General features: G+C 47.1%; 1 protein-coding gene across 3 annotated transcripts in view; it reads left to right on the top strand.

The window, feature by feature from the left end:
• The window catches only part of HTT (huntingtin), a 120,508-nt gene that overhangs the window by 34,792 nt on the left and 60,661 nt on the right, over positions 1 to 25,055 (top strand). For 2 of the 3 annotated variants that reach the window (XM_019718736.3, XM_088793153.1), the window contains 18 exons: positions 582 to 629; positions 3,511 to 3,591; positions 4,869 to 5,230; positions 8,841 to 8,961; positions 9,221 to 9,339; positions 11,096 to 11,207; positions 11,434 to 11,571; positions 12,345 to 12,503; positions 12,596 to 12,693; positions 13,075 to 13,214; positions 14,116 to 14,179; positions 14,438 to 14,538; positions 16,783 to 16,929; positions 18,696 to 18,816; positions 19,818 to 19,894; positions 20,888 to 21,039; positions 22,154 to 22,356; positions 24,884 to 25,010. In XM_019718736.3, the coding sequence (XP_019574295.3) occupies positions 582 to 629; positions 3,511 to 3,591; positions 4,869 to 5,230; positions 8,841 to 8,961; positions 9,221 to 9,339; positions 11,096 to 11,207; positions 11,434 to 11,571; positions 12,345 to 12,503; positions 12,596 to 12,693; positions 13,075 to 13,214; positions 14,116 to 14,179; positions 14,438 to 14,538; positions 16,783 to 16,929; positions 18,696 to 18,816; positions 19,818 to 19,894; positions 20,888 to 21,039; positions 22,154 to 22,356; positions 24,884 to 25,010 (2,370 nt within the window). The remainder of the gene's footprint in view (positions 1 to 581; positions 630 to 3,510; positions 3,592 to 4,868; positions 5,231 to 8,840; positions 8,962 to 9,220; positions 9,340 to 11,095; positions 11,208 to 11,433; positions 11,572 to 12,344; positions 12,504 to 12,595; positions 12,694 to 13,074; positions 13,215 to 14,115; positions 14,180 to 14,437; positions 14,539 to 16,782; positions 16,930 to 18,695; positions 18,817 to 19,817; positions 19,895 to 20,887; positions 21,040 to 22,153; positions 22,357 to 24,883; positions 25,011 to 25,055) is intronic. The other variant, XM_088793151.1, reaches the window with a different exon arrangement.

The following is a 25,055-nucleotide window of genomic DNA, read 5'->3' as shown; positions in this document are numbered from 1 at the left end:
TGTCCTGGGCCCTGAGCAGTGTGGTTGGTTTCATGCAGCGCGCGTGCAGCGTGGCACCACAGGCACCACAAACGAGGCAGACGTGGATTAATTTTTTTCTAACCACTACTTCCTTTAACATAAATGATTCCAGAATCACAAGCCGAAAATATTAACATGTCTGTTCACTGTCCTTGGTCCTGAAGAATCCTTTTCCCTAAGGATTGCACGCCTGACGAACTGTTGCTGAAATACTCATTTCTAATGATCATTTCTGATGGAAATTTATATTTGATTATTAGTTGACCATATAATCTGAGATTTCTGATGCTTTTAATTTGGCTTTTTAAATGCACTTTATTTGAGCTCTTTTGACGTTTTTGGTCATATCTTTAAAACTGCATTATTTGAGTGGTAATATATTTTCCTGTTGTCGAAATTAAAGTGTTGCAGTATGGTGCTTAAGCACCGCCTGTGGAAATGTATGTCCACATATTCTCTAATTTTAAAGTCAAATCAAGCTTTTTGAAGATTTTCGAATTCCTTCTGGAATTCAGCAGCTTGTTACTTTACTTTCATCTGTCATTTTCTGTGATTTACAGCTGGAGGGGGTTCTTCATGCAGCCCTGTCCTTTCAAGAAAACAAAAAGGTGATTATTTCAGAAATCAGAGTTTTTAATCTTACTGATTTTTCTGTACTTCCATAATGCAATCAACGGTGCTATATGTCTTCTCAGCAGAGTGACTGATTGTATGTCTAAATGTTGCTGGAATCAAACATGCCTAGCAGGGTGGTTTTTAAAAATTGCTTGTGTATCAGAATTGTTTTGTCATAAATTTTTTTTTTTTTTTTTTTTTTTTAGGGCAACAGGACTTTATTGGGGAACAATGGTCAAATTGTTGTCCTTTCAGTCTTAGTTGTGGAGGGTTCTGTTCAGCTTCAAGTTGTTGTTCTTTCAGTCTTAGTTGAGGAGGGCGCAGCTCAGCTCCAGGTCCAGTTGCCGTTGCTAGTTGCAGGGGGCACAGCCCACCATCCCTTGCGGGAGTCGAACCGGCAACCTTGTGTTTGAGAGGACAGGCTCCAACCAACTGAGCCATCCGGGAGCTCCGCGGCAGCTCAGCTCAAGGTGCCGTGTTCAATTTTAGTTGCAGGGGGCGCTGCCCACCATCCCTTGCGGGAGTCGAGGAATTGAACTGGCAACCTTGTGGTTGAGAGCCCACGCTCCAACCAACAACTGAGCCATCCGGGAGGCAGCTCAGCTCAAGGTGCCGTGTTCAATCTTAGTTGCAGGGAGCAGAGCCCACCATCCCTTGCGGGACTCGAGGAATTGAACTGGCAACCTTGTGGTTGAGAGCCCACTGGCCCATGTGGGAATCGAACCGGCAGCCTTCGGAGTTAGGAGCACGGAGCTCTAACCGCCTGAGCCACCGGGCCGGCCCCTGTCATAAATTTCTAATGTTTTACGTCAGGGGTCAGCAAACTTTGTCTGTAAAGGGCCAGGTGCTGCCTATTTTAGCCCTGTGGGCCTTCCTGTCTCCTTGGCAACTGTCCGGCTGTGTCCTTTGGCCAGGAGGGCAGCCATGGGCAATAACCACTAAGCTAGTGCATGTGGCTGCATCCTGTGAAACTGGCCACAGAAGCAGGTGAGCTGCAGTCTGCCTCCTCCTGCTTTAGGGAAGGTGTCATGTTTTATAAGGTAACTTACATTTCCAGTGAATTTGTTTAATATCAGTCAGGAATAACATCTGGTTAATTATTCGGTTAATTTGGGCCTGGTTATCATTTTTCAGCCGTATTTAGCTTTGTAGCTGCCACAGTGTTCTGATGCAGTTAATTTCTTCTTATTGGATCAAAGCATTTCTGATATAATCTGATAGTGTTGATACACATTGTCACTTTGCAACACCAGTTATTTTCTTTCCCAGTCTAGGTTTCCATAGGAAGTAATTGTTGTCAGTTTATATTTTGAAATACTAAAAGATGAATTCTTTTCTTATTGAGGTTAATTACATACGACATACTAATCTTTTTGTGTCATGAGTTGAGTGTTTGCGAGCCTGCTGCCTAATGTTATTTGCAGTATTGGCTGGGATCTTAACAGGAAATATTCTAGCCTTGACTGAGTTAAGTAAACATTTCCTAGAAGAACTTAGAAGTAGTAACATTTGGGCCCTCATAGTGTGGGATACTTAATCAGGTATGAGATTTTGGTGAAACACTGAGATTGTTTGAGAGAGATTCTGGGAAAACTAGTCTATTGAATTTGGAGGAGATTCTCAGGCATGTGACTAAGTTACTCCGATGCTTGTCGTGTTTGTTTCCCGTGATGAAAAGATGACCGAGTCACATGGTTGACATGAGTTGTTTTGTTTTCTTCTGCCTAGGACGTGGGATATCCTCAGTCTGTTTAGCTTTCTATTGTTTTGTTTTTCATTTAGAGCTGTGATTTTCAAACTTTTGTAGTGGCCTCAAAATTCTTTTTTTTTTTTTCAAGTGAAATCTGCCTCTTTATAAGAAAGGTAAAGGCAGAGTTGTTGGATGTAGGGTCAGGTGAGGCTGGGGGTGTGTGGCCTGGCATCCCTTCTCTGGCGGTGCCTGCCTCCCCCTTCTCCCCCATCTGCTAACCACTGGTTAGGGGGACAGAGTGCCTTCATTAGCACCTGAACTCATGGAGGAGGAGAGGGTGGGGATATCTGCTTTCTCAGGGTAAACTGCTTGTTCTGTAATAAAGAATTATTTAGCAGATAGTCCTATGTCAGTTTCATCTATATTTGGGTTTCCTTTGCTTTTGCCTTTAATGTCACACCAGTGTAGAGTTTTGGAAGTTGTTAAACCTTTGACCTGTTCTTTGAAGAGCAGTGAAATTAAAAGTTGCCAATAATTATTTTGACAGTGTCCCTTAATGACATTTATATGTAATGTAGTCATAAGATTTAAGGAATCCAGTTAAATCATACTTTGGAAACCATAAGCTAAAATGTATTTTTAGAACTTTGCAAAAGATGAAATATTATTTCACCCTCCCAGATCATACAGTGCTTGAGTTCTGATTGTCAACCATAGAATCTAGTAAATTAAAAGATATAAAATAAAAGTGACTTTTAGGTGTAAAAGTTTTATATATAAATTCTGATGTGCCATTGAAGATATGACATGAATATTCCAAGGGCTAATACAATTGGTTCTGGCTCTAACTTACCATTTTTAAAACTAGATAGTAATATGAATTATTCATCATTAACAGTAATCTAAATCAATAAATATTTATTATTAAATACTTTGGGGCAGTTTGAGAATCATTGCTTTAAACTTTTTTCCATAACGGTCTATTGATTTGAACGATACTCTCTAATATCTGTGCATTCTTTGTGAGTAGCACTCCAGAGGCACTAAAATATTTAACTATTGCCGTGACTTGTGTGAGAGCAGAATCGGTATGCGTATGAGTTTGCATTTAGACTGCATTTGTTTGCTTTGCCAAGCCCTTCTGTTTGGTGAGCTTAACGGACTCTTGCTGCGTCATTTCTTAGGAAAAGTGCTCTTTGGAGAAGCAGCGGCCTTGGAGGACGACCCTGAGCCCAGGTCGGAGGCCGGCAGCCCAGCCTTTGCAGGTAGCTCTCGGAGTGGCAGTGGGTCTGTCCTGCGTCCTCTGCTGGCCCCACCTCTGCCTGCCCCGCCCCTTAGTGTACCTGCTCCTGGTGGATAACTCGGGCTCCTCTAGAAGGTTCACTTTGAAACGTGTGTGTCTCCTTGCATCAAATATTTGCTCTTTTCCTTGGTTTAGGCTGTTTTAAAATTAGGTTCATACTCCTTGAGTAAGGATAGTGGGTAGAAGTGTGTCATGAACTGCCCTGGTCGGGAGGGTGAAAGATGGGGTTAAAAATTGTCTGTGGATAATTTAGCTGGGGAGAATTCTGTTTGTTTACAGAGTTATCTAAGTAGGTTCTTTATTCACCTTATAAAGGATGAGTATTGACTAAGATACTAATAATTGGGTTAAATGAGAGTGGTTTGGATTGTATAATCCTATCCAAAAGAATATTTTGAGATAACTGAAAATATGGCTAAAATATTTGGGGAGGATAATATGAATAACCCCCGTGGTGATTATTTATTCATTTATTTTACAAACTAGAAGCCAATTTCTAATTACAGAAATAAAGTTAAAACACATAAAAAAAACTGACAGCTTCCACAGCGTTATAAGTAAAGCTCAGTGCTCACTGACACCGTGGCCCCCACGGGAGCACACTGCTAATGGCTTGGTGTAGGTCTTTTTGTGGTGGTTTTTATGCAGTGTCGTTTTTAGCCGGCATTTCAAAACGAAACGAGGAAAACGTGGTACAAATTTATGCTTCAGGAAAGTAGGACCGGCTTAGAGGTGTGGGAAGCAGGAAAGGCCACTCAAAACGACGGTTAATTCGCCGTCCTGTCTGAGCACTGCTCGCCCGGGCTTTGGTGAGCGCGCCTGTGCCCCTGGCCTGGCCGCCTGTGAACTGCCCGTTAGCTGTAGGTCTTTACACGCGGCTCTGAGTGGTGGCTGCAGTGGCTGCCTAAGAACTTGAGGTGGTGATGTTACTGGGCGTACGTGAGGTTTGCAGTGAAATGCCCGCTGGAAATATTGATAGCACTTAAAATGTACTGGCTGCTGACCCTTACTGTATTAAGTGGCGAAAGGTAGGTAAATAACACAGTGGAAAGCGATTTGGTAATGTTTGAAGGCTGCGCTGTGCCCTTGCTTTTGAAATAACTAGTTCAGATTTTTACCATATTTCAGGCTTTTCTGCAGTTAAAATGGTGATAGTGAATTCTGGGTATTGTGCGTACATTTGATCCCTATTGAATGTTTTCCCAGCCCTTTGAGGAATGGGTGTTTCTTTGTCTTCAGCCTCAGTGAAGGGTGAGATCGGTGGTGAGCTGGCTGCCTCTTCCGGGGTCTCTACTCCTGGCTCTGCCAGCTCAGCTGCTGACTCCACGAGCCACGACATCATCACCGAGCAGCCCCGTGCCCAGCACACGCTGCAGCCGGACTCGGTGGACCTGGCCGCCTGTGACCTGATGAGCACGGCCACAGACGGGGATGAGGAGGACATGCTGAGCCACAGCTCCAGCCAGGTCAGCGCCGTCCCGTCCGACCCCGCCATGGACCTGAACGGTGGGACCCAGGCCTCCTCACCCATCAGTGACAGCTCCCAGACCACCACTGAAGGGCCGGACTCGGCGGTGACCCCTTCAGACAGTTCAGAGATTGTAAGTGCTGGCAGGGGTGCCCCGCTTTCTGCAGAGGGGTCTTCCCTACAGCCCCAGCCTGGGCCCCCCCCTGCTTATTCTCCCCTTTCCCTCTGACCCACTAGTAACAGTGCACAGGCCACAGCTCTGAGCATTAGTGGGGAGCTTGGCCCCATCCGAGACCTTCACCGAAGGAAACGGCTGAGCATCGTCTGTGTTGAACGTGGAGGCCCAGATTAGTTGAGGACGTGGACTCCTCTAAAATTGAGTGCGTCTTAAATTCTTTAAGACCTTGTTGGGCACAGGTGAAACCATGATTGTAAAAAATCTTTAAGAAGCCTATTAACAGATCTGTGGGCCAACGCAATGTAATTAATAACATGAATCCTATGCATTATTTTAACACTTTGTGACTTTTCAAAATGTTTACAACGTGTCTCATCCATAGAGCATGCAGTACCTCCAATCTCTGAGTTAGTGGACAATTTGTGCCTCAAGGATGGTTTAATCAGAAAGTTTGTACAGGCGCACACTAGGTTTTACACCCAATGTTATTTAAGAAGTTTGTACGCTAAGTGTTTTGCTACTGTTGAATATGTTTTGTTAAGAGCATGGTTTTGTTTTTCACTTGGCTGAATACAGAAACGTTGAATTACAAACCACGGGCTGTAGCACGTGCATGTCCCCTTTGAGCAGTTGTCACATGGCTGTGATTTCTAATGGCTATGTGGGTTTAGTTACTCGTTAGAGAAGTGGGCTCGTGGGTAGGGGTTCTAACCAGAGGCCTGGGGAGGCGGGGGCTGATCGTGGAGCAGGGGCAGTGACTTCAGGCAACAGAAGGGCAGGCACGTTCTCCAGCACGGGGCAGGGAAGGCTGGGGAAGGTGCTGGGCACAGGGGCGCGTGACGTCTGCGCGGGGTGCGGCCGGCCGGGCATACCAGCTCCCACAGACATCTTGCCTCTTTATAGTAGATAGTATCTGGGCAGACTTGTTAGAAATCGGAATGAATGGCCGTAGGAGACGCTGGGAGTGTTTCAGCAGAGGGGAATGTGTGGCAGTGCTGGGGTCGGGCCTGGCAGGCCGGCCTCTGGCCCGTAGGGAGCTGAACACCTTCCCTTGACTTTCCACATTGCTGTCGTTCTTTTTGTGTGATGGCATGCTTCCACCTTGTATCCAGTCATTAAGTGTTTGCTGAGCAAATATATTGAAGACCTAGTATGTTCCAGGGAGTGTTCTACAAACCGGCGATGACGTCCGGGGCATGACATTGAAAACTGCTCGCATGGAGCTAGTATCCTGGAGTAGGAGTCCTCCAGCGCTCTCGGGGGAGGACCAGAGAGTAAATATCTTTGGCTTTCTGAGCCACGTGGCCTTGGTCACGTCTCTGCGTTGCCGTGTGAAAGCAGCCATGGAAAACATAAACAAATGAGCATGACGGTGTTCCAGTAAAACTTTATTTACAAAAACAGGTGGTGGTCCCGGTTTGGCCCAGAGGTCACAGTTTGCCTACCCCTGTTTGAGAGTGTGTATATGTGTGTGTAGGGCAGGTTATTAGCTAATAATAGTCAGTCAACAAATACATACGTAGTCAGAGGGATGTAAGCGCCATAGAGAAAAGTGAGCCAATTGAAGGGGGGAGGGAGTTTCCTCACGAGACAGACAGTTCAGTGTGGCGTAAGGGACTTGGCCTGGGGGGAGCCCACCAGCATGAGAATTTGGGTTCTGCCATTAGCTGTGTAGCCTGGAGCTGTTACGCCCCTTCTGCCTCAGCTTCTTACCCGTAAAACGAGGATGGTAACAGTACTCGTGGTATAAGACTTAACGAAGACGAGGGCATGTAATACATGTGAAGTGCTTTTGATCCTGCCTGAGGCATCCAGAAGATGTTTTTTATTATGTTTTTTTGTTGTTGTTTTTATAAACTGGAGGATGGAGAGGGGAGGAAATTAATTTTCTTGGTTGTTTTTGATCATGTTGCTTGACTTTTTAAAAATTTAATTAAAAGGATTTGAAATTATTTTTGGAAAATGATAATAGAATTTGTTACAGTAATTTACTGGCGTATTAAGGGTTTATCATTCAGTTTTTCAGGTAAATTACGTGGGATTCCAAGTAGATGTGAAAAACGTTGCAGTATGGAATCCTAACCCAGCTTATGGCTGTATGTGTGAGACAACTGTGTCCAAAGCTTAGTTGATTCAGTGCTAGCAGTTTAGGACATAACCTGCGAGGTCTAATCAAACAACACAGTGAAAATTTAAATAAAAAAAAACTTATTACAGTAAAAGACACATTGCCATTAATCCCCCTCAAAGTACTTTCCCTCGCTTTGAACACACTTATCCCATCGTTCTTGCCACTTTTTTTAATTAAAGTTCATTGAGGTGACAATTCTTAGTAAAGTTACATAGATTTCAGGTGTACAATTCTGTATTACATCATCTATAAATCCCATTGTGTGTTCACCACCCAGAGTCAGTTCTCCTTCCATCACCATATATTTGAGTTCTTGCCACTTTCTGAAGCAGTTCTGGAAGTCCTCTTTCATGGGTATCTTTAGTTGTGCTGTTGTGGCTGCCTCGATGTCTTGAATCGTTTTGACTTTGGGGAAGAGCCAGAAGTCCCACGGTGCCGGGTCCGGTGAATAAGGCAGATGAGGACACACTAATATTTTTATTTGACAGAAATTGCCGTACCAGAAGCGATATGTGACACGGAGCGTTGTCATGATGGAGGATGATTTACAGCACACTTTAAAACACACCTTCTCTCAACCATAGCTTATACCTGACTAACAGCACTGAATAAGTTGAAACTTGTCACATACTTTGTTACTAAGTTTTGACGGCTGCTTTCCATGTTGAAGGTCCCTGCCTTTCCGTTGGATGGCACTTGGCAGCAGCATTCACTGTATTTTGTGATCACAGCGGATAGGCTCTGTGTCACACATCGCTTCTGGTACGGCAATTTCTGCCAAATAAAAACATTACGATGTGTCCTCATTCACCTTATTTACCGGATCCGGCACCATGCGACTTCTGGCTCTTCCCCAAAGTCAAAATGATTCAGGACATTGAGGCAGCCACGACAGCACAACTGACGATACTCATGAAAGAGGACTTCCAGAACTGCTTCAGAAAGTGGCAAGAATGATGGGATAAGTGTGTTCCAAGTGAGGGGAAGTACTTTGAGGGGGATTAATGGCAATGTGTCTTTTACTATAATTTGTTAAATTTAAACATTTACCACATCGTTTGATTACACCTAGTATTATACTGTTAGGCTTTTGTCTAAAAAATTTTTCCTCATTTTTGACTTACTGTAAAAATTGTGAAGACAAAGATTTAATTTAATTATTTTTTTTTTCATAGCAAGAAGAAATGTCCAGATTGGACATTCCAGATTGGAATTTTTTGAGTTATAAAATCTTTGAAAATGTAGTAACTTGTGATCAGTAAGCTCTCGGTAATTTATACACATGCATCTATGTGCCTTTGTGCAGTGGCCTTTGTGTTAGTGTGTATGATGTGGGCCGTGTTACATAGGGGTTTTGCCTTTGCTCTTCCGTGTTGAGGCCTGTCCTCGGTGGTGACACTGCAGAGCCTTCACAGCCCCTCTTGAACCGTCTAGGTGTTAGATGGCGCTGACAGCCAGTATTCAGGGATGCAGCTGTCGCCGCAGGATGACGACGAGGACCCCACAGGTGTTCTTCCCGATGAAGACTCAGATGCTTTCGGAAACTCTTCACTCGGTATGTTGGCTTCAGCCAGTGCACTGCCAAATGGTCTTGCTTTCAACTGTGACATCTAAGGTTTAGCTTCCAAGAAAAATCTCTTGATAGCTTTTTTTTCTGGGTCATAAACAGCAAATGAGGAAGAACGATTGAGGAGTGATCATCCTTTTTCTTGATCTAACTCCTGCTGTACTTTCACGTTAACTGTGTGTAAATATGTGTATTTGTGCTTTAATGGGAAGCTTGCTCCTTCATCTCGATTTCTCTGTTTTTGAAGCCCTTCAGCAAGCACACTTGTTGAGCAGCATGGGCCACAGCAGGCAGCCCTCTGACAGCAGTATAGAGAAGTGTGTGTCCAGAGAGGAGGCTGCTGAACCAGGAGAGCAAGAAAACAAGGTGAGAGACGTAGGCAGGCGCCCACACCGCAGTCTGCGCTCGTGAGCGTTGAGTCACTGCAGTGCCCTGTCTGCCATGCGGCGTGTCCTCCTGCTTCGAGCTTTTGCTCAGCTGTGCCCTTCAAATGCTGCCCAGGCCTGCTCTGCTGCCTGCCTCCGAGGCACTGCCCCAGGCCTTGGGAATTGCCTGGAGCTCTGCCTCCCTGGGCGCCCTCCCTGCCCTCTGCCCCCAGCCTGTCCTACCTGGTGGCTACCTCACCTGCTTTCTCGGACCATTCATTTGATGGTCATGTGTGGCCTTGCAATATTTCTTGTTTGTGTTCCGTTGAACTGATTTGTTTGTTTGTTTATTATGGTAAATAAAATACCGTCACATAAAATTTGCCAGTTGAGTGGCACTGAGGCTTGCACACTGCTGTGAACTTCCCCACGGTCATCTTCAGGGCTTTCCATCGTCCCAGACTGAAACTGTCCCCACGAAACACCTCCCCAGCCTCTCATCACCTCCATTCTGCTTTCTGTCTATGGATCTGACTCCTCCAGGGACCTCATAGAAATGGAATCGCGCAGTGCTTGTTCTGTGTCTGGCTGACACTGAGCGTCGTGTCCTCCAGGTCCGCCCATGTTGTCCCATGTGTCAGATGTCCTTCCTTTTTAAGGCTGAACGATAGTCCGTTAAGTGTGTACACCACATTTTGGTTTGCTGTTCATTCATCGATGGACACATTGCTTCCATCTTTTGGTGACTGTGAATTATGCTGCCAGGAACGTGGGGGTACAAATATCTCTTCAGGACCCTGATTTCGATTTTTGTGTGTGTACACCCAGATGTGGATGGCCGCTCATGCTGCATTTAAGGTTCTGAAGAACTGCCTGTCCTCCCAGTTAATTTTAAATTCCTTTAGGGCAAGAAATAGTGCTTTGTACTTAGTCCCACATAGATGCTCAATTAGTGTCATGGCCTTAGTAGTTCCTTCTCGGTCCCCTGGTGCCAGGCCTGCCCCTTGGTAGTTCCTTCCCAGTCCCCTGGTGCCAGGCCTACCCCTTGGTAGTTCCTTCCCGGTCCCCTGGTGCCAGGCCTACCCCTTGGTAGTTCCTTCCCGGTCCCCTGGTGCCAGGCCTGCCCCTTGGTAGTTCCTTCCCGGTCCCCTGGTGCCAGGCCTGCCCCTTGGTAGTTCCTTCCCGGTCCCCTGGTGCCAGGCCTGCCCCTTGGTAGTTCCTTCCCGGTCCCCTGGTGCCAGGCCTGCCCCTTGGTAGTTCCTTCCCGGTCCCCTGGTGCCAGGCCTGCCCCTTGGTAGTTCCTTCCCGGTCCCCTGACACCAGGACTACCTCCCCAATAGTTACTTCCAGCTCCTTTGGCACCAGGCCTGCCCCTCAGCTCTGGGCTTTCCCCAGGCCTTTCCCTCTGCTCGAGAGCTTCTCCTTGTCTTAGAGACGATGGCTCATACTGTACTTGCCCACACAGCCTCTCCTGAGTGCCGGGGCTCAGCTGCCTTCCTAGCCCATGTGCCCTCCCTGTCGGTTAGGCTGAGCTCCTCCCTGCCACAGTCCACGTGACCCTGTGACCGGTCTGTTGTGCCCACTGTGGTCTGTGAGGTCAGGCGTGTACCTGGGCAGAGAAAGGCATTTGTATCCCCAGCATCCAACATAATTGCTGCCCGGGAACCATTTGTTTAATGAGCAAACGAAGGAATATATTGGTTCTCTGACAAACAAGTTTCTATAAGACAAATAAGTGTCAGTTTTCTGTGTTCTAGCCTTGCCGGATCAAAGGTGACATAGGACAGCCTACCGACAACGATTCTGCTCCCCTTGTCCATTGCGTCCGCCTTTTGTCTGCTTCGTTTTTGCTAACTGGGGAAAGAAATGGTAAGTATAGAAGGGCGGCTGCAGTGGAAGGAAATTAGTAGGTGTCACAGGTCAGTTTTGTGCCTGGTTAGTGCAGCCCAGGGAGTCAGCTGGTTGAGAGCGTCATTTCGCTGACTGGCGGGAGGAGGGAGGGGACGGTGGGCAGCTGCTCTCGCAGATCCAGTGTTGTGTCTTCGGAAATGAAGTGTTTGCTGCTTTGAAGGTGACCCAGGTGGTTCCCTTGCAGCGCTGGTTCCAGACAGGGACGTGCGGGTCAGCGTGAAGGCGCTGGCTCTCAGCTGTGTCGGAGCCGCGGTGGCCCTTCATCCCGAGTCTTTCTTCAGCAAACTTTACAGAGCGCCCCTCGACACCACGGAGCACCTTGGTATGTTCAGGTTCGCCTCTCTCCTCACGTGTCGTCATTATGCAGAAAACTGTTTTAAACCATCTTTGCTGTTTCAGAGCAGGAAACTTTTGAGTTGATTTGTGTCATTTGAACTGTGTCGTATTCTCCATCAAACACACAGATAGTAATTAGCGTCCCTTTCTGGACCCCTGTCCGTGGGATGTTTAGGTGAAAAACACACAACGAAACAGTAGATTTCTGGGAATGTAAAGCCAGTTGACTACGCTTGGGTTTGTACCAAAAGCATGAAGTGTGTATGATCAGAATTGCCTGGGTCATGCTGAGACATTCACACTCAGACATGTGGGCACAGCGTGGCCGCGGCCACAGCAGGTCCCTTGTGGGACGTGTTCTCGTCACTGAGTAAGTGGTGGGAGGAGCCTGTGTGGGAAATGGCCTCCTCTCTCTCTCTGGGTGAGGCGGCAAACTTGGGCTTTTAATTTATGTTAGTTGAGTGTGGACCGGTTTAGATTGAGTTTCTCTCATCTTCTTTTTGAAATGAAATCCTGTAATTTGCTTATGGGCTGACCCCCTGGAATTACCACCTGTTGTGTGTGGGTGTCAGGCAGATGCCGCCTCTAGACTCTTGAAGCCCCCAAATGCCTTTCCCACTCACAGTAGTTAGAGTGAGGTCTGGTTTAAATTGGCATCGCCCCCTGCGCTTTTCTTCTTTCCCAACAATGAAGCTTGTATGTTGAGTTGCAAGGTTGAAGGTAGGGCCCTTCACGGTGGCTGCGCACTTCCTCCCCCAGAGGAGCAGTACGTCTCAGATGTCTTGAACTACATCGACCATGGAGACCCGCAGGTCCGAGGGGCCACAGCCATTCTCTGCGGGACCCTCATCTCCTCCACCCTCAGCAGGTCGCGCTTCCATGTGGGCGACTGGATGGGCACCGTCAGGGCTCTGACAGGTAACGGCCAGCCTTCCAGGACTGTCTTTTCTGGGTAGCAGGCGCAGGTTCACGTTTTCATGCAGGCATTTGTTGCTGGCTTTTCTGGTCAGGAAATACATTTTCTCTGGCGGACTGCATCCCCTTGCTGCAGAAAACTTTGAAGGATGAATCTTCTGTGACTTGCAAGTTGGCTTGTACAGCTGTGCGGGTGAGATTATTGGAAGTTTTACCATTATTACAATTAAAATGTTAAATGTGTCCAGGTCTTCTAAAGCTGTAAACAAGAATAAGTATCTGTGTATCCACTGCTCAGCTTTAGGAAGAAGACATTGCTGATAAAGTTAAGGTTTAATAGACTTTGGTTTGAGTTTTGAGTCTCAGAAAATTGGTTTGAAATACACCTTTTCCTAAAGAATGTATTTAGAAATAGAAAGGGGCACGCTTCCTTCTAAACTCGAGGTTACCGGGGTGAAGTGTGTACTGTCAGCATCTCGGGTGTGGGACAGGTGTGTCCATGATGTCACAGCCCGTTGGTGCAGCTGCAGCCCCTGACCGGCCGCCGTGGCCATGCCTTGCTTTCCGTTCCCAGCACTGCGTCATGAGCCTCTGCAGCAGCAGCTACAGTGAGCTGGGGCTGCAGCTGATCACAGACTTGCTGGGCCTAAGGAACAGCTCCTACTGGTTGGTGAGGACCGAGCTGCTGGAGACGCTGGCTGAAATCGACTTCAGGTGAGCACGTGAGGTTCATTATCAGGGACCAGCCGGGGCCATCTATGCAGGTGTGATGGTGTCCAGGTAGCCCATGCAGAGACCCGGGGCTTCCGGCTCTCAGTGCCGTCCTCCCCTGCTTCCTTGTTCTCGTCTCCTTAAATGCAGTGCCCTTTTCTGATGGTCTTAGTCCTGCAAGCATTCTGGCTGGTGGAGATAAAATGGCTCCGACTTTTAAAATAGTGTAGCTTATATTAGTTCTGCTTCCTAAAAAGGAATTTACTCTTCATCACACTGAGCTTAGGCCAGACAGCTGATGTGTATTTTATTGCAACTGAAAAATAACTTCTGATATGTTGCACTTTTTCATTTCCTAGGAGTGAGCTTGGGTTCGAGGTTTTTCTTTCAGAAGGGATGTTTTCCTGTGTTGCCCGGGTGTTTTTAAGGCACCACCGTCAGAGGCCGGTCTCGTGCCAGGCCATGCTGGCCTCCCCCTGCGGGCAGGGTGTTTTCTTGCATCCTCAGAACATCTCTGAGAATTAGAGGTTGTCCCAGCTGCACTCCACAGACGGGGTGCCGAGCGCGGTAGCAGGAGAATGTTGGGGTCTGGCCCGCAGCTGCCCCGCGCTCTGCACAGGGCATCGGAGTCCTTCAGAATGACTTGTGTGTACTTATTGTGAGGAAACCACTTTACTGAGTTGCCTGCTTGAGCCTGGAGTCAGAGAGGAATGAAACTGCTTGTCAAACATTAGTCTTTCTGTCCTTTCAAGTAAGCGCTGCCCTTGCCACTCTCAGAGCCCCCTGGCGCTTGGATCGACTCAGCGTGGCCTCCCCGACGTCTTACTTGCCATCAGCCTTCGGGCTTCCGGAGGGGTTTGCTGAGCAATGAATGACTTCATTGTTCAATGTGCTCTCCTGCTAGGTTGGTGAGTTTCCTGGAGGCGAAAGCAGAACACCTTCACAGAGGCGCTCACCACTACACGGGGGTAAGCGCTTCATGTTCACGTTCGCGTTCATGTTTGGGAGCCGCCCAGTCACCTCCCGCTGTCGCATTCCCGCTGTGGCGTCTGCCAGTGTATTCGGCCAAGGTTTAGTTCACAGTCGGTATCATGAGCATCGGGGTTGTGTGGAGGGAACGTAAGACTAGTTACGCCTGAGTTCCTCTTCACTGGCTCGAAAATACCTTCCCGAACATTAGCTAAATACAGAGCTTACATCTGCTTTTATTCGTCCTCTCTCCAAAGCTCTTAAAGCTGCAAGAACGGGTGCTCAGTGATGTTGTCATCCATCTGCTTGGGGACGAAGACCCCAGGGTGCGCCATGTCGCTGCTGCTTCACTGATGAGGTGCGTACAGTGCTTCCCTCGTGACTGACTTTTCTGGTGAAAGCGCTCATGTTACGCGAATGGGGAAAGGGGAAGACTCGGAGGTCTCGGGGCAGTATTCTTAAATCTTCGGAGGTCGTCTTCAGCTACTCTTAAACTATCAAGAAAGAAATTATTCACTGCCACGCGAAGTCTAAATGACAATTCAAACAGCAACAAAATACTAACCCTCTAGAGTAAAAGTAACACGCTTTCATTTTTGAAACTTTGGAATGTAGAGAATAGCGCTAAGAAAATGAAAATTATGGTTGATTCTACCACTTGGAGATAATTTCTGTTAACATTTTGCTGGTTGTCCTGTGTATGAGTTTCTTTTTCAAAATCGGGACAAAATGGACACCCAGTTTTGTGATCTGGTAATTTCCACCTAATATATTATTAGCGTTTTCTTGTTATTAAATACTCTCCTAAAAAAAAGGATCCTTAATTAGTGCCATTTTTACTATGTGGTTTTGATATATTTTTACGTAAATTTTATTTGGTTGGGTATTTAGTTTTTTTCGATTTGAATAATGAATGATGCTCCAGTCAACACTGTTACACATAAATGTTTATAATTTTTTTCTTAAAATTTATTTCTAGAAGCTGAGTTGCTAGGCCAGACTTTTTAATGTGTTTTTTCCCTTTAAATTCTAATAGCTTTTTTGAGGTATAATTTTGCATCCCTTAAAATGCACGCATTTTAAGTGTACAGTTAAATGATTCTTAGAACACTCACAGGGTTGTGTAAATGTCACCATAGTCTACGTTTAGGTCATTTGCATCGCCCCAAAGATTCCTGTGCCCCTCTGCAAACTCCCAATTCCCACCCACAGCCCCAGGAACCACAAGTCTACTTCTTGTTTCCAAAGAGCTGCCCTGTCTGGACATTTTCTGTAAATGGGATCATTCAGTAGGTGGACTTTTGCCCCGGCTTCTGTCACTTAGTTTTGTGGGTCATCCGTGCGCAGCAGGTACCACTAGTGCGTTCCTTTTATTGCTGAGTGGTATTCATTCCATCATGTGGAGAACACTACTGTTTTATTCATTCATTCATTCACCAGACGATGGGTATTGTTATTATTTCTGTTTTTTGGCTACTCTGAGTCTTGTTGCTGTGATCATTTGCCTACAAGACTGTATACATGGACACACGTTTTCATTTCTCTTGGGTAGATTCCTAGCAGTGGATTTTTAATGGGATTTGGTACTTACTATGGAATTGCTCCCCAGAAACATACCAGGTTACGTTCCTACTATCAGAATATGATCATGCCTGGTTCTTCTCACCACATCACATATTTCAGAAGAAGTTAAATATGTCTCAGTTGTTCAGACAGAAATTGGTATTTCTTTTTAAAATAACTTTTATCTTAAAAGTAATATGTATTTACTGAACAACGTTTAGGGGAAATATAAATAAGGAAATGAAAATCTTTGTAATCAAACTACTCGAAGAAAACCAGTTACATTTTCGTTCATTCTTCCCGTTTTCACTGCTGTCATTTGCATGTCTTTGATTACTTGTGAGGTTTATGTACCTTTTCATTGACTTATTTAACTGGGTTTGTATGACTCGCCTAATCAGGGATTTTGGATCTTTACCGTTTTCTCCAAGTGATAGCAATTTATTATACCCCTCAAAATTGTGCTTAGTGACCACGTCTCCATGGAGGAAAGATTTTAATTAGAGGTACTGGAGTTTGCAAACCAGTGTGATAAAATCATTGTTTCTGAAAGTTCCGCCCCGCTGTGAGCGTGGGTATATAGCCACGCCCCGCGCACCTCCTGTGCCCCTGGGAAAGTTGCCCGCGTTCTGCCTTGAGTTCAGTTCAGCTTTGTGAGGGACCTCAGCTGGAGCTTTGCCGCCGGGGAGTGCGTGGGGCAGTTGCACACAGCTGCGAACAGGAGTGGGCGACAGCTCCCACCCTAGGATCTGCTCAGTGCTCGTGCTATGGGTGGACCCTGGCTCGGGGCTCCTGTGGGTGCTGAGCAGGTGACTGGAAAGAGAACGTGCTGAGAAAGGCACTTTCGGACAGGCAGCACGAAGGGGCATGTGGTCTGTGCTTGGAGACCCCCACTCTCAGGTGCTGGGATGTGCCCCCCTGAGAAAGGGGCGTGGAGGTCTTGGGGCTGACGGGTCGGGCGGAGCCACTTGACGGAGGAGGCTGGTGAGCCCGTGTTGCATGCACTGTCCTGAGTAAATGAACTTGACTTTTTTGTTAGGCTCGTCCCGAAGCTGTTTTACAAGTGTGACCAAGGACAAGCTGATCCAGTGGTGGCTGTGGCAAGGGAGCAAAGCAGTGTTTACCTGAAGCTTCTCATGCACGAGACACAGCCTCCCTCGCACTTCTCCGTCAGCACGATCACCAGGTACATGGACCGAGCCGCCGGCCGCCTGCCGTCCTCGTCGGGGAGCACGCGCCCTTCCCTGACGCCTGCCCCAGGGCGTCAGTCTAAAACGGACTTTCTGGAACCAAACCTTTGGGTGTGGGTTTTTGAGTAGGTGGTCTTCTGGTGAGAGGATAGTCCTCTTTTTCAGGATTTGCCACCCCACCTCTTTAATCAAGTTCTGCCAAGTCACAACAGTAATGACACTGTAAATCTTCATTCATTCATTGCAAGCCACATACCAACAAGTGTATTTTTCTGTGTGGCTGATGCTATGTCTTATCTAAAAATTCATTCATTAACATTTTCACTTTATTTGTCACCTGTGACAAGTATGGTTGTGTCATGCCCGTTCATTTTTAGGTGAGCGGGCTATGATAGAGTGTCGGTGTTGTCTTGGGTTATCCACTAGTTCAGCGGTTTGCAATTAGTATTCACAGTTACCGTGGAAGCTTTCGAATGCAGTATCAAGTGACTGGACATAGCCCATTTTCATCTGATTCTCAGACGAGTGGCAGAGACTGTAGAAGTAATTAGAGCAAAATGCTTTAATGAAGTTGTACTCTTTTTAGAATTTTAGTTGGCAAAGAAGGCTATAGACGTGATAAAATTTATGCCTTTTTTAGTAGCTCTCTGTGTTTTAAATGTTATTTTAAAAATTAGTTTTATATGATAAATCTTTCTGCAGAGTGGCAATTTTTTAAAAAACTTGAGCTAAATGACTTCTAAGCTGAAATGTTCTCTTTTATTCTGCGTTTGGATTCCAGCTTGTCAAATTTTGAAGTTGTTACTCCCAAATAAATATTTCTTCGCATGTAAAGAGTGCTTAAAAAGCACACGGAAGTAATTTTCTTCTCAGAGAATTTCCTTTTTGTTAGCTCAGAATTGGCATTTTCTGTCTTTGAAAGGATTCAGGATAAATAATCCTTTAAGATAAGCAGAAGCAGAGTAAGAGTGTTTATCAGGAATTGACAAGCTTAGGGGAAATTGCTGTTTCTAAATGTCATTTCAGAAAATGAATGTTGAGGTGCCAACGGATGAGTATATTTCCTTAAAATTGGTTACTAAGTGTTAATTGGTTTGAAAATTTTCCCAGTTCCACACTTGGCTGGCTCCTTGACATCCAGCAATGTTTCTGTGGATCTGGCATGAGGCACCCATTTAGTTGTGAGGCTGTGTCTGCAGCTCTGCTACTTCTGTTTAGAGTTTGTGTGAGAAGATAAATAGTCTTCTCCTTAGTTTGTTTGTTGAGTGCCTCCGTGGACAGGACACTGAGGGGTACAAGGTGACTCACCACTAACCCACCCCGGCTTCATTCGCAGAGTTGGGGAATTAGAGTCTGTATGTGAGTACAAAGGGGGATGGAAATTACTACGGGCCTTGAGTGGAATATGGGAAAAGGGCCGAGGCGGTCTGGTGAAGGAGGACTTTCTTTTGTCTTGGGCTCAGGAGTAGCTTCGTGAGGGAGTTCTTTTCACTTAAAGTTTGAAAAGTGGGTGGCTTGGGATGTGTAGAGAGATTGTAGGCAGGGCTCTGAGGGGAAGTGTTTGGGGCACACTGGAGGAAGGGGGGGGACTTCAAACCATTTTTATAGAAGAATGGCCACATTTATTTGCAGTCTTTATCTTAAAAGTCAAGATTGCTTGAACTTCTTACAGCATTTAATCTTAAACTTTCATGTGCCACTTGAACTTTGAAAAATGTCATAAGCTTTAATAGTAGATTGTAAGTCTCCATATTTCTCTTAGAATATATAGAGGCTATAACTTGCTACCGAGCATAACAGATGTCACCATGGAAAACAACCTCTCGAGAGTCGTTGCAGCGGTTTCTCACGAACTAATCACAGCGACCACTCGTGCACTCACAGTAAGTCTCCATTGGTGGTCTCCGTGAAGGTCATGGTCAGCGAAGGTCATGGTCAGTGCTGATGGTAAGAGCCTGTGTTAGAGCTCTTACACGTGGGCTTCTTAAGTTGTGCTTCTGTGAACAGTATCATAGTTTATTCCAACAGGAATTAAACAGCTTGCTTTCTGATGATTAATACATGCTCATTGTAAAAAAATTCAGCCAATACAGGAAGACCTAAAAATGAAAATAACAACTACATTATCTGAATTGGTACTATATCAGAAGTTTAAAGTATCTCTAATGTAATTGACTCAGTGACTTTGTGATATATACTAAGGGGGAAAAACCAGAATGCCACCAAAGATTTTTGTGTAATGTAATTATCTATAGATCATTACTTAGGATGCTAAAGTGGAGAAGAACTATAATGTCCAAGAACCCAAGAATGATTAAATTCTGTGCATACAGTACTGCATTCATTATGCACCTATAAATATGCTTGGAGATTTTTAAGAATATAGTGAGTGTAATCTGGATTATAATATTGAGTGTAAAAGGCACAGCACAAAACTGTGTTCATGTGTTGTCAGATCTTAGTTATGAAAAAGGATATTCACGCATACATTTCTTGCATACTCAAGAAAATAATGGGCAGAAAATTACCAAAATGAATTTTAGGATTATGAGTGATTTTTGTTTTCTTTATATTTTTCAGATGTTCACAAATTTTCTAAAATGAACAAGTGTAACTTTCATAATCAGAGAAAAAGAACATTATACGAAAGTAGTGTTAATGTGCTGATTACCAAGTTAAACCTTGTCATTTATTTTACGTGACAGAAGAAATGCTTGTGTGTTGTGTGAAGCTCAGACAGTTAGAGCTAGGCTGTCCTAGGGCAAATATCCTGGCATTAGACACAGCTCTCCAGTTTTCCACCGTTTGTGCTTTTTATAAAGGGTGAAAGGTTCCATTTAATAACCCTTTTTGATGTTGGGGTGTGTTTTCCTTTCGTCTTTAGTTTGGATGCTGTGAAGCTTTGTGTCTTCTGTCGACTGCCTTTCCAGTCTGCGTTTGGAGTTTAGGCTGGCACTGTGGGTATGTATTTTTCTCAGCACAAGGTTGTCTGAGGTTGTGTGATACAAACATGGTTATTGGGACCCCTTTTTTCTTTCTCGTGAAGCCTTTTGTCCTTGGGAAACTATCCGAAAGCTGCTTGTTTCTGCCCTATTTGTGTGGGAGCTAGTGATGAGTGCTATTGGGAAATACTGAACTAGTTGTAATTTCAGTGTGATGCTCACTCTTCTGCACTTTGGAGGATTTGAGGGTGTGATTTACAGATTCATGTAAGAGAATTTGCATATGCTGGCAAAACGCTTTTTTAATTGGCTTGCTTCTCTCCCAAAATTTTCACTATGTATTAAAAATTTAGAAACTCTTTGATTTAAAATCAAATGTGACCTGTCATACAGAATCGCGATGAACTACGAGAGTATAATTTAGGAACTATTGTAGGAACCAATTCAGCAGTTTTCATTGAAAAATGATTTCCTTCCAATAGAGGGCCCTAATAGATCTGTGAGATAATTTCCAGTCTGCCACAGCAGTTAGGAGGCAGCTTCTGTCCTGTGCGGATTCCTGAGGACAGTTTTGGTGGCTATCCGTCACATTTGGAAGTGAATTGCAGGTCTCACGTGCGTGCCAGCGTGTAGCCAGTCAGCACTTGCTGGCGTGGACCCTGGCCTCCCATCTAGTGTGATTGCTGTCCTGTCAGCAAGTGGTCCATGAGCAGCTACGGTTTCTAGTCGTAGCACCATCACTAGGCTCAGCTTCTAGACGACTGAGGCATTGGAGTAAAATGTGCTAACTCAAATTTTAAAGAATGTTAAAAAGTTATCAAGATAGACAGTTGTGACACTTGGGAGCAGATCTGCTACCCGATTTCCTTTCCCAGGTGATTTTTTTATGGAGCTGTGGTTTACAGGAAAGATGTTAGTTAACTGGTGTGAAATGAATAGCGACGTGCTTTCCTCTCAGTCCATAAGGAAGCAAGGTGGCTTTAAAGTGTTTCTGTCATTTGTCTGCCTCCAGAGTGCCCCCACTGAGCACCTCCGATGAGTCGAGAAAGAGCTGTACTGTGGGCATGGCCACGGTGGTCCTCACCCTGCTCTCATCGGCATGGTTCCCACTGGATCTCTCGGCCCATCAGGATGCTTTGATCTTAGCTGGAAACCTGCTTGCAGGTATGGGCACCAACTTCAGACGGACACCCCAGGTCTTCAGCTTTTGAGTTCCTTTTGAGGGCTGTGGGTGGGGAGTGTCTGAAGGAAAAGTGCTCTGAGGTCGTTGCCAGGGCTAGCTTGTTCCGTTTGTCAGAATCGCAGGCATTACTGACGTGCGGGAATGTGTACTATAGGCAGCTGCTCCGTGTTGAGTATTTTAAAGGAGCCCTTTCACAGGCTAGCCCCTCAGCTGGCTGTGGGTAAGCTCATTTCTGGTTTCATTTTAGGGGGCACTAGGGCGATAAGAAAGTATGCCGTGTGGGCTCCATCTCAAGTCACATGTAGACTAGGGGGCCCATGTAAACTAGGCACGGTGACAGCACTGAGTGGCCGTTACCGCTGTCCTTCGGAGATTAGGACAGGAAACAAGATTTATGGGCTGGCAGGAAAGGGCACACCGGACGGAGGGCACAGCACGTGCCCAGACATGACGACATGCAAGACTGTGTGACATTTGAGAATGGTAAGTCATTTTGGATGTCACGGAAGGACAGGGACCAGGATGGCGAATGTGGCTAGTAAGGCAGGAGGGGCCTGTGGGTGCGGATGTCACTGGTCTCCATTAAGGAGGACGTGTGCTGTTTGCCGTGAGAGCCACTGAAGAGCTTCGTGGAAGGAGCTGACAACTGGATTAGTGTTTTAGAAAGTTCACTCGGCAGACCGAATGTGGGTTAGAGCAGAAGGCAGGGAAACTCAGGAGGTTCAAATTGTAGTTCCAGCAAGCAAGAGAGTCCAGTATGACAGTGGCTGTGAAATCGTGGGGGAGAGACCAATGGAAGGAGAATGAAAGAGGCAGTCAGCAGGCCTGGGTCACCAGTTGAACTTCGGTTGCAAAGATCAAAAAATGGCCCAGGATGACTGTCACCTGCTGGATGGGTGTGTGATGGTGACACTCGTGGAAATTGGAAACACGATTTGGGGGGAATATATCAATTTCCTGTTGAATTTGAGGTATCAGCTGACGGCAGGTGGAGCTGTCCAGCACAGAGGGGTCTGAAGACGTGTGTTCCCTAAGCGGTTTCTTTCCCCACACTGCGGAGGTGGGAGGTAACGCCTGTGCCTGTGTCACACACAGCCAGTGCCCCCAAGTCCCTGAGAAGTTCATGGACCTCTGAAGAAGAGGGCAGTGCAGCAACCACCAAGCAGGACGAGGTCTGGCCAGCTCTGGGCGACCGAAGCCTGGTGCCCATGGTGGAGCAGCTCTTCTGCCACCTGCTGAAGGTCATTAACATCTGTGCGCACGTCTTGGACGATGTGGCCCCTGGACCAGCAGTGAAGGTAACCCTGCTTGGGCAGCTGTTTCCATACAGTCCGCGCTCTTAGGCCTCCAGGCTCGCCTGCGTTTACCCCTCTGTCCTTCCTTCCTCTCTTCTTTAAATGAACAAAACTGCTCCTGTCGGGACACTGAATTTAATTCCAAAATGCTATCGTGCAGTTCATAGCCCTTTTGCATCACCCTCAGTTACCGTCACCGCTAAGAGGAAAAAAGCCAGCTGAGGTCTTAGGCTCTGGGCGTTCGCCACGAGCGCTCAGCACTGAAGTGCTGGCTCCAGTCACTCACTGGCTCTCTGAACTGTGGGCAGACACCTGTGTTTTTCTGTGAAGTACAGTTCAGTACAGTCAACTTCAAAGCGAATGGTACCTTGTTCGCACAGTGGATTTGAAATAGGTGAGTGCACTTGGTCAGCTCTGGTTCTTCTCACTTTTCCAGTGCCTTCCATTTCATGTCTCTTCCACCTTGAACAGACTTGCATCTGGCTTTCAGTTCTCCTCCAGCTGCCCCGCAGCCTCTCCCTCACTGCAGACTTCTCAGAAGAGTCCTGTCTGCCCACTTGTCCCGAGGCCTCCCGCCACCCGGACACTGGCCGCCTTTGCGAGGCCTCTCTGGCCTGGGCTCTGTCCACTGTTCCGGCCATCGATTCTTTAGCCCCTGGTGGTCCCATTCCTGCCACCACTCTCCATAGCGGCTCCTCCTGCCCAGAGCAGTCTTTGAATCACGTGGGTACATCCCAGGTCCTGGGGCACTTTCCCCCGCTGCACTCAGTACCCCGTACTGTCCTGAGATGTTCGCTCCAGGTGGCTTCTGGATTGTCCCTTGATTTTCCCCGACCCCTTCTCCCTGGCTCTTTCCTGTTTTCTTCTCTGCTTACCGTTAGTGCTTTCCAGGCTCTGTCCTCTTCATGTTGTCTGGGCCGGTGCCGTGCGACACAACTTCGTAAGGATGGGAGCGTCCCACATCTGTGCCAGCTGGGACAGGTCACGTGGCCGCTGCGCACTTGGCATGTGGCCAGTGCGACTGAACTTTAATTTTTTTTTTTTTGGGGGGGGGGGGGAAGGGGAATAGGACTTTATTGGGGAACAGTATATACTTCCAGGACTTTTTCCAAGTCAAGTTTGTTGACCTTTCAGTCTTAGTTGTGGAGGGCGCAGCTCAGCTCCAGGTGCAGTTGCCGTTGTTAGTTGCAGGGGGCACAGCCCACCATCCCTTGTAGGAGTTGAGGAGTCAAACTGGCAACCTTGTGGTTGAGAGCCTGCGCTCCAGCCAACTGAGCCATCTGGCACTGGCCCATGTGGGAATTGAACCAGCAGCCTTCGGCGTTAGGAGCCCGGAGCTCAACCACCTGAGCCACCGGGCCGGCTCCTGGACTTTAATTTTGTTTAATTGTCGTTACGTTCACATTTCAACAGCCACATGTAGGTAGTGGCAGGTCTGCTCTCGTGTCCTCAGTATCTAAGCATCAGAGACACCAGACCTGTGTTTGGGGCGCCGTCCAGTGTGGCCAGCTGCCCATGAGAACTCTGCTTGGTGGTTCTCAGGCTCTCAGATGCGGTCCAGGTCTGAACCCAGCCTCCTCCCCGCTGCGCCCGCCGTCTCCCTCACTCGTATTCTGTGAGGCCACAAACGAGAGTCCTGGGCAGCTCCTCACTCTTGCTCACCACGTCCTTTGTTTTCCCTATTAAGTGTCTTGCCCCGAACTTCACGTATATATGTGTGCATGGACGTGTACCTCCACGTGCGTGTGCACACACAGGCGCACGTGCCACTGTTCTGGTCGCAGTCGGACGACTGCAGGAGTGTCCTCGGTACGCTTCTCAAGTAGCGTTGCCGACGTACACAATTAGAGCATAATTCGCAGGCCGTACAACACCCTATTTAAAGCACATGGTTCCGTGTGTTTCCGTAGGCCCAAAGAAGTGTTTGGCCATCACCTCTGTCAAGTTTAGAACCCAAGCAGGAACCCTATACTTTTAGCCGCCACCCGTCAACCCTCCCATGTCCCCGGCTCCAGGCACCCCTGCCACCCTTTCCATTTCTGTGGATGTGCCTTTTGCAGACATCTCGTGTCAATGGAGCTGCGCCCGCAGTGTCTTTATGCTGGCCCTGTCCCCGAGCGGGCTCCAGGTGCAGCTGCCTGGGTGCGGCCCTCTCTCTAGTCCTTCCCTGCAGCCCTCAGTCCATCCTGCTGATGGCAGCCATGATTCACTTCATGTCTGCCTGTTCCCTCGTTTGGGAAACGGGTTCTGAGACGTTGCTCTGTGCCGCCTTTGGTGTTGTGGCTGCCACAGGACACCCTGGCTGCTGCTGGTGGAGGTGACGTGCCCCGCCTGCGGCCCTGAGGGCCCCCTTGTTCCCTAGCCTGTGTCCATGTCCGGGCGATGGTGTGTGTTACAGTAGCTGGTGTGTGTACAGTGCCCGAGCTCTGTAAACGGCGCAGAGAAGGAAGTGCGTGCGTGAGTTCTCAGCGGGTGGTACGACTGTGCACTGTGACTGCCGGTGTCTTCACAGGTCTGCTCTCTCTCCTAGGCAGCCCTGCCGTCGCTCACAAACCCCCCTTCCCTAAGTCCGATCCGACGAAAGGGGAAAGACAAGGAGCCCGGAGAGCAGGCGTCTGTGCCGCTGAGCCCCAAGAAAGGCAGTGAGGCCAGTCCAGGTACGAAGCGGTGGCGGGTGGGGGGCAAGGGCAGGGGCTCTGGGG

The sequence above is a fragment of the Rhinolophus sinicus genome, chromosome 1 (genome assembly GCF_057876585.1).
Source record: "Rhinolophus sinicus isolate RSI-liver-muscle chromosome 1, RSI-T2T, whole genome shotgun sequence".
NCBI lineage: Eukaryota > Metazoa > Chordata > Mammalia > Chiroptera > Rhinolophidae > Rhinolophus > Rhinolophus sinicus.
This window is presented reverse-complemented; position numbering and strand designations above follow the sequence as displayed.